This window comes from Neopelma chrysocephalum, unplaced genomic scaffold, assembly GCF_003984885.1.
Source record: "Neopelma chrysocephalum unplaced genomic scaffold, ASM398488v2 Primary Assembly neopelma1_179825, whole genome shotgun sequence".
NCBI classification, from domain to species: Eukaryota; Metazoa; Chordata; class Aves; order Passeriformes; family Pipridae; genus Neopelma; species Neopelma chrysocephalum.
In genome coordinates, this window is record NW_020937575.1 from 18,194 (window position 1) to 27,338 (window position 9,145).

Below are 9,145 nucleotides of genomic sequence, written 5' to 3' on the forward strand. Positions count from 1 at the left end.
GAGAAGGCACCCCCCAATCCCATGCCCCCACCCTTAACCCGGCTCAGGGGCAAACCCCCCCAGGGGCAAGGCCTGCAGCCGCGGGGGGGACGCAGGGGTGGCTCGGCTCAGAGCATCCCTCCTCTGCCTGGCTGCAAACCCAAACGTAAATGCAAAGAAGAACCGTATTTACTCACACGTTTCTCTGGGGAAAGCCGGGGTATCTCAGCCACCCCCAAAATCTCCGGGTGCTGCTCCTGCCACGCTATGAGGCTATGGCTATATCTGACTCTACCTACTGACCTTCGGGGGGAAAAGGGAATGCTTTGGTCTGTCTGCCCCTCGTCTGTCAGTAAGGCACATGCAATACATAGGAATAATATTTTTATTCATTTGCATGATAATTTTTTTTTGCTTTTTATGGCGTTTACAGAGATGAAAAATTTTAAATTAGCATTTTTTATTTAGGAGGTATCATGTGTCATAAAATTGTTGGGGAATTGTGTAACCCTACGTGTAGCAAGTACATAAAAATAGTGATATATCCCCCCGAGCCACAGTTTATAAACCCTGCCATGTCGTAATGTATAGTGCAATCTGTTGTTAAAAAAATGCATAAATTAAAAAGTTCGTTTATAAATCAGCACCAATATATCTCTAATAAGATTACATTACATAAATTATTCTTTAAAAAGTCCATACCTTCCTTTATTATTTTCTATTTATTCAAATGGGCTTTGAAAAACGAATAAAAAGCAAATCGAATGAACTTTAAAAAATTATTTTCTATTCAAGTTTTCTGTTTGTTTTTAAAGTAACACCTGCTTCTTTAGATCCAACACAACAATATGAAGACAACGTTTAAAGGCTTCCAGAGTGACAGCACCATGCACTGTACTAATAATATAATATCTCTATGAACTATACATATATATATCAGCACCAACACACCGCACGGAGCACATGCAGGAAGAGTCTGTTTCACATTACATCAGTCTTTCAAGTAAGCTGAAAAATATAATTTTGTTTGTTTTTTTACAAACCACAGCATCATAAACAACAATCTATCACCAAAATTAATAAGAAAATTCTTTGGTGTGCTCTGTACTGTTCCAGGGGAGGGGGAAAAAAAAGAAAGAAAAAGGGTGATGTCAGAAAATAAATTAATTCGACTGTACAAAATAATCGCGTTCACATACACGTTATTAACAATGACAAGACGACATCTACCATTCACGGCACACAAAACACATTTCGTCGAGCCCTGGGGGAGGGGAGGGAGGCTGCCGCTTCTCCTCTCAGGGTCTCTGAGGAGGAATTAGTGCTCTTTACTTCATTTGCGCCCTGCGCCTGGCTCCTGACGGATGGGCGACAGGCCGGAGTGTCCCCCGCGCCCCGCAGCCCCTCGGCCGCTGGGCTGGGCCCTTGGGGCTGGGGGGCAGTTAGAACCCCGACGGCAGCCTGCTTCCCCACCCCTCGCTTCTTTCCCAGCAGCTCCTGTCCCCTCCTCCCAGGTGACTCTGCCGAGCCACTTCAGGGGGATGGTGAAAAGCGCGCAGGCATCGGCTCGGTTGGAGAGAGGAAATAATATATATAAAAATAATAATAAAAAGACAATCCCTCTATCCCTGCCCCCTACTCCAGGACTCGCTGGACCTGGGGGGCTGCTCCCCTTCCCAATCCCGAAGGGGCTGGAGGGAGGATGAGACAAAGTCTTCCTCTGCGAGACAAACTTTAAAAAGCAATAACAACCAGAGTATTAATAATACCAAGCCCGAGAAAAGGGAAATTCGCTGTCTGTCTTTGTGTTTAAAAAAAAAATATATCCAAAATGTATCACAATATCACAGTTGTCAAATAGCAGCGGGTTTCTCTTATTCTCTGGATTAGGAGCCATACACGTACAAACCATGTAGGAGTGATAAAGGAGTCCTGCATCTTTTGTCTTTTCTTCCCTAAATCGTTTGCACATGGTTAGGACTAAGGGAGAAAGAAAGAAGGCTGCAGAGAAAACGCCGGGTGCAGGTGGGACCCACTGACTCGGGAGAGAAACCATCAATTACAAAGGAGCTGAACTTCAAGAGGGGTAGGAAAATGCATTTATTTAATTTTATTTTGAGGGATGCACAACCTGTCCTCGATTGGCTGGATTTTAGCAGGTGCTGCTTTACAGTCAGGAGGCTGCTGCTGACCTGGGGCTTTACCCAGGCCAAAGAGGAGGCGCTGAGTGGCAGCTAAGGTATTTAAGAGCCACTCCAGAGAGCGGCTGGGCTCTGCCAGCTCGCAGCCTTCACCAGCAAACTCTCTTGATAAGAGCAATGGGCACGGGCAGGATAGGAGAAGGATATCTCCCTTGGCACTGTCCCCCTGCACACCGTGCAGCGCGAGTGGCTGAGATGGCCCAGCCTGGCATTACAATGCTTCTTCTTACCAAAGGGAAAAAAAAAAGGTCCAAGTCTCTTTAATTAAATTAGTTACCGTATAAACACCATAGGGTTTCATACATGGAATAAATAGCGCGAGTCAAACCTGATGACACTTCCAGAGCAACCCCCCATGCCAGGTGGCTGCTGCAGCCCAGGCCACTGTGGTGGGGCTGGGCCACCGGCGGCAGCTTGGCGCGGCTCAGCATGGCCCTAGGGAGCAGTTCTGCCCCCCGAGGTCCTATGGGGCTCGTCCTCCTCGGAAGCCGGGGAGGTGTCGCGGCTGGAGGGGGTGCGGGGCCGGCGGGGAGCCCCCCCGGCCTGGCAGACGTACCACTCGCTGAGGTTGGTGACCGGCGGGGACAGGGCGGCGGCGCGGCCACGGGGCGGCTCGGCGGCCGGGTCGGCCTCGGGGGGCAGTGGGCAGTCGGGGAGCCCCGCCGCCGCATAGCCCTGTGAGCCTGGCGGCGGGGAGGGCGGTGGGGACTTGCAGTGGATCTTCATGTGCTTCCGCAGGGAGCTGGGGTGGGTGTAAGACTTGTCGCAGCCGCGAATCTTGCAGTAGTAGGGCTTGTCCGAGGTGTGGACGTGGGAGTGCTTCTTGCGGTCGCTGCTGTTGGCGAACTTCCTCTCGCAGCCGTCAAACTCGCACTTGAAAGGCTTCTCCCCTGCCGGGACACAGCAACGGCACGGTTACCGGCGGGCGGGGGCTCGGCCCTGCCCGGAGCCCGCCCGCCGCACCGCAGCCCCTCCGCAGCGCGGCCTCCGGGAACGAGCGGCAGGGCAAAGCTTCTCCTTCCCTCCTTCTCCTCCCCTTTCCCCTTTTTCCTCCCCCCTCACGACAGTCGTGACATGCCCGAGGCTTCCGACCTCTTCCTCGTGTTTTGCTGCCTGTGACACGCTGCTGGCAGCCTCCAAGCCTGAAGCCGGGGCTGGCGGCGGCAGGGCCCCCCCGGCCTTGTTTGCCCTCTGCGGCGCTCCCCTCGCACACGAGAAACCTTCATTACCGCTCTAATGACCGAGCCCAAACAAAACCTCTCAATGCCTTTGCCTGCGAGGGCTGGCGTTTGCCGGCAGCCTGGCTCGGCTGGCACATCTCCTGCGTAATCCGTTCCCAATGGGCACTGCGCTGGGGGAATAATTAGTTTGGGGGAAATAAAAGTAACACCTGTTTAAGCATCCCGATATAAAGACAGAATACCCAGCAGCTCGGATTGAGAACCTGCAAGATGGGGGGATCAACCCGAACACTGGAGATGAGGGCAGCAGACTGCTGTTACCATAGTTGTTTACCTCGGACGAATTTGGATCTAAAAATGTCTGGATTCTCTGTTTTAAGTTTTACACATTGCTTAACAGTTAAAGAGGTTGTGAAAATCACACCCTCGTCTCCACACATAACATACCCTGGAATATATATGTTCTGGTATATATAGCCGTGTCCCAGACCGACCCTTCCCCGTAGTTCCTGAATGGGGTTGGGTAAATGCCTACTGCTGGTTGACCAGAGGAAAAAAAAAAGTGGCCGAGCCCTGTACTGAAGTTTCTTACAACAACTTTTTCTTCCCCTGCCATGCACATGTGAGTCTGAGATAGACCTGCACTGATAATCCTTATCATGTTTATTGCAACTCTTGAATAGGTTTATGAACGACTGATGTGTATTTTCAGATCTGTTTTGCTCTGAATTCTCAGAAATAACAACCCAACAGCTCTCTCGGTGGACATTTGCTCATTATCACCAAGCAATTTTTACTGCCCCTCACATTTGTAAAATCATGTTGCGTTTAGCAAAATAACAATGGAGATAAGAAAACTATTTTTATTTTCCGAAGCTGTTTCTCGGCTGTTACTATAGAAACATACACCTCCACAGCCTATTTATGCATCAATTTTTTCAATTAAAATCGTCTCAGCTACCACCAATGTGGTAGCACTAGAAAGTGCAAGTTTATCTTTTTAAAAAAAAAAGGAGGGGAGGAAAAAAGGAATTAAAATTGTACCTCGTGGGTTTTAAGTGCACGAAAACCCCTGCACACCCCCCGAGACAAATTTCCAGTCACTTTGTTTGTTCATTAATTACTATTATCTTTTCTGGTAAAACAAAGTGAATCTACCAGAGGTTTTGCCTGGTTTCTATCTGTGTTACTCCAAGGATGCAGGCTCACACATCCTGCTGCTGGCAGCGGCCTGCAGAGCCCCAAGCCAAGCTGCCCTGAGGTGCTCCCTGAGGTGCTCCTACCATCCGGACCGAATTGCATCCACTCATTCGGGGCTTTAGGGAAGTGTCTTTCCACATGGGTTCACACATGGCACCCTCACCAGTCTCCAGATCTCGATGATCCAATTCCCCATAAATCCAGGAGTGGGGAAGGTCCCAGTGTGTCCCCATTATGCTGATGAGGGAATAACGTCAGAGTTTAACTATTTGTAGGTGGTTTCAACCCAAAGAAGGGGGCGAGATGCCAGGTGCCATCCCGTAACTCCTCCCGGCAGTAGCAGTGCCGGTGGTGGGGAGGGACACAGAAGGGTCTTGGGGTCACTTTTTTTGGAGGGTGGCAGGGTGTGGAAATCATCAGAAGGAAGCCTCATCTTCAGTGAGGGGGCAGCAAAGTTGCAGGAGTGAGAGGATCCCCACTTCCACTAGGACACACCAGGGGTGGCAACAGCAATTTGTCCCCAAAATGGGAGAGGAGCTGCAGAGTGGGGTGTGCAGCTTCCAGGGTAATGCTTTTGAGGAAAAAGGACAAAACAAAAACAAAACCAAAAAACAAGCAAGCAAACTCCTCCTGAATTTACCAACATACTCTTCTTCCTGCAGAATTACCAGAAACACATAAAATCTCCTAATGATACAATTATGGTGTTGTTATTCCCCCTACACACACCCCTGAATGCCCATAATAAACGAATAGTTTGTAAATCTCTCCTGCTCCCAAGCTGCACATGACTAAATTAAAGTTGAGGAAGCAAAATTACAGCAATTAATCTGACAGGCATGGGCAGAAGGTTTGGGATCCCTCATCCACTCGAAGGCTCTGCGCGGGGAAAGACTCATGACCTCTTTGTCCTCCCGTGGGCCTGAGCTGTCGTTTTAGGTGGGCTGTTGCCCCGAGCGCTGCTTTGTTGTAACGCCCCCTTCTGAGTGGATATAGCCTTTCCCCGTGGGCCCATGCGTGGGCACCCTCCCGGGGACTGCAAGCTGAAAACTCCAAATTTCCTTTGCAAGGGGCCATGTCCCACGCAGGGCCTCGGGCCAATGGTCTATCTCAGCTTAGAGCTGCAAACTGTGACCAATACATATTTGGGTTATTGGGGGGGAGGGTGTCTTTTTCCCGCTGAATCTCTCTGACCACTCCCAAACCTCTCCCGGACTCGTTCCCACTTTCCCCCCCTCAGCCCCCTCCCCTTGGAGCTGAGATGGGTAAGGAATTGAGAAGCCCAGGAAAGTCTGCAGTGAAGTTTTGTTTTTCAAACCAAGGCAGATGGAGAAGGCTATAGATGACAAAACCACGGGCCTCCAGCACTTAACTCATCCCACGGTGCCATTAAAACAACAAGAATAACAACAAAAAGTGCCAGACCCCCCAGGAGAAACCTTCCTCCCCCACCCGCGGCTCTGGGTGCAGAGCGCCGGGCACCCTCAAGGCTCCGCTGCTACCTATGGGCTCATGCCTGACATATTCTGCAGATAAAAATCTATAATCCTTTCAGCCATGGGCCATTTGGTTTTACATCAGAACAACACGTTGCACGGTCGCCGCTTTTCTCTTCCCGAGCAGCACACAATAAATCAAGAAAGCAATTACGGCAACTCCACTTCCTTAAGTATCCTCCGAGGAATAATATTTATCTGCCACTATAAATCCCGGCTTCGTTCGTTTTTGGCAGAGTTTTAACACCCAGATGGAAATGCGTATTTCGGAGGTGGCGACAAATGGGGAGAAAGTGAAAAAGAAAAAAAAAAAAAAGAAGAAAAACCCCAAAACAAACACAGAAAGAAAAAATACTCAAGGGCTCATACACAGCCCGAGCCTCTCCAGGGCATCTCCCCCGGGTGCCGCTTCCTCCTCCCGCAGCCCCGCCAGGCAGTCGGGGCAACTTTGAAGTTTCCTTCTCAGATCACCAAAGGGAGTGAAGCGTCCTCCGGTGAGAGCCTTCCCCCGCCTTGCTCCGTGCTCTCCGGCTCCGCGGGCACCGCCGCAGGCGGGAGGAGCCCGGGCAGCACCAGCAGCCTCGGGACAGGGGTCAGTACCCGCACCCAGCGTCACGAGCAGCCCCGGCAGCGCCGCCGGCATCCCCAGTAGTTACGGCAGTATCGCTAGCTCAGGCAGAAGGTACCCCCGGCAGTATCGGTGGTCCCACTAGGAGGGACAGCTCCGGAGCGAGGGTAGCCCCAGGAGCGCTGGTCACAGGGGCAGGTCGGTACCCCGGTACTACCGGCAGCCCCGAGCGCTGCCGCCGCCCGCAGCGCAGGGGAACTGCGCCCCCAAGAGCCCCCGCGGCCCCATCTCGGCCGGGCGAAGCGTCCTCCGTCCGGCTTCGTCCCGCCGGCAGAACCAGCAGGAAAAGCAGAATCGCCGTTCCTCGGCGCGGGTAGGGAGGTGGCAAAGGGCAGCGCTCCCCAGACACGGGGTGAGCCCCCCGTGGTGCCCTGGACAGGGGCGGAGGGAGCCGCGACGGGCGGGTGCTCGTCCTCTCCCGCTCTTCCGCAGAGGCTGCTGCTCATCTTCCCCCAGCTCTGCGTTATTTATTAATCGTTGTATTTATCCGGTGGTGCCGGGATGTGGGGAGGTGGGTGGCAGAGGGGGTGGGGAGGGAGCTGCCCAAGGTGCAGGGGGATTGGGGGGGGGCGACGGGACACGTGTGTGCGGGCAGAGGGGCCGGGTGCGTGTGCGTAGCTGTGTGTGCGTGGCCCGTGTGCTGCCGAATTACTTATTCATGAAAAAGTCACATGTCCGGCGGTGCGTAGGAGAGGAGGAAAAGAGGAGGAAAGGAGGGAGAAAAAAAAAAAAAAGAAGAAGGAAACCCTTGCAGGGGCGGGGGAGGGGGGAAGAACAACCTACCTGTATGAGTCCGCTTGTGGATCTTGAGGTTTTCGGAACGAGCGAAGACCTTCCCGCAGCCGGGGAAGGGGCAGGGGAAGGGCTTCTCTCCCGTGTGCACTCGGATGTGGTTGATGAGTTTGTATTTCGCTTTGAAGGGCTTGCCTTCGCGGGGACACTCCTCCCAGTAGCACACGTGGCTGCTCTGCTCGGGCCCGCCGACGTGCTCCACGGTGACATGGCTCACCAGCTCCTGCATCGTGCTGAAAGTTTTGGAGCAAGGCTTCCTACCGCCCGGTGGCGGCGGCGGAGGCGGATCCCGGTCGATCCATTTGCAGATCAGCTCTTGCTTGATGGGCTGTCGCATGTACCGCAGGAAGGCCCCGGCCGCCGCCGCCGCCGCCCCGACGTGGGCATGGTGGTGGTGGTGATGGTGGTGGTGGTGGGGATGGGGGTGGTGCGGGTGCCCGTGGCCGGCCGCCGCCAGGTTGAGGTTGACGGAGCCGTAGCCTTGCAACGCCGAGGAGGAGGAGGCGGCGGCAGCCCCGTAGTGCGCCTCGGCGCGCCCGTAGAGCTCCCCGGCGGCGGCCGCCAGCCCCAGGCGCATCTGCCCGTTGAGCGGCGGGTGGCGGCCGGCGGGCGCGCCTTGCTCGCCGGACGGCGGCGGCGGGAAGGCGGCGTGCGCCCCGTCGGCTGCGCCGTAGGTGCCCGCGGCCGAGATGAAGACGCCGTGGGGTGGCGGGTGCGGAAGGTGGGGGGAGCCGACGGGCGGGTGCTGCTCTCCCAGTGCCCCGTGGACGGCGGCGGCGGCGGCAGCGGGAAGCTCCCGCCGCAGGAGGAAGTCCCGTCCCGCCGCCCCCCCCCGACGGGTATCCCGGGAGGGCGGCGGCGGGCGGCGCGTAGGCGGCGGCGGTGGTGGCGGCGGCGGCCGTGGCGGCGGCGGCCGTGGCGGCGGCGGTGGCGGCGGTGGTGGTGGCGGCGGGCGCGGCGAAGGCGGCGGCGGCGGCGGTGAGCGCCTCGGGTGTGAGCTTGAGGGCGGCGGGCTGCGCCATGTGCTCGGGTCCGAGCGGCGTGAGGGCGCCGCCGGGGTCGCCGCCCGCGTCCCCGGGGTGGAGGTGGGCCGCGTGGTGGGGGTGGACGTGGTGGTTCCCCAGCCCCGGGAAGCCTGTCATGTTCTGGTGAGGATGGGGCTGAGACGCTGCCAAATCCGCTAATCTCAGTGTCGGGTTCCTCTTGCTCAAAGGGGGCTCCATAACGACACAGCCAAGCCCATCTACGCTCGCTGTTGTTATTTTTTTCCCTTTACCCGCCTTCAAAAACATGTATATATTAAGCGGCTCTTTAACTTCTTTTGTCTGCGCTCCGAGCCCCGCGCATCCCTGGCCCCGCTCTGCCCGCCCGCGATTGGCAGAACCCTCACCACACTCCGGCGGCGCGCTGGGGAATACGGCTCGGACACCGCGCCGGAGGGATTGGACGGATCTCGATGATTGGCAGCGGCCGGGGCCGCGCGATTGGCTTCCTTTCAGGCCGCGGGCCCAGCGGGGATCCGCCCCCGCCGTCCCCCGCGCCCCCCCCGCGCCGCCCCCCGAAGTTGCACTTGCAAAACTTCGCGCAGGGCCCGACGGGGCGCACCCGCCGCCTCCCCCCGCCGCCCCCCGCCGGCAGCACCGGGCAGCACCGGGCGGCAGCTGCCTC

General features: G+C 55.7%; 1 protein-coding gene across 1 annotated transcript; it reads right to left on the reverse strand.

The window, feature by feature from the left end:
- Positions 1–346: 346 nt before the first annotated feature.
- On the reverse strand, positions 347–8,935 carry LOC113962450 (zinc finger protein ZIC 5-like). The gene is given in 3 exon segments (XM_027673205.1): positions 347–3,070; positions 7,469–8,424; positions 8,426–8,935. Coding segments are annotated over 3 exon segments (1,755 nt in total). The 5' UTR covers positions 8,770–8,935; the 3' UTR covers positions 347–2,615.
- Between the last annotated feature and the right edge of the window lie 210 nt (positions 8,936–9,145).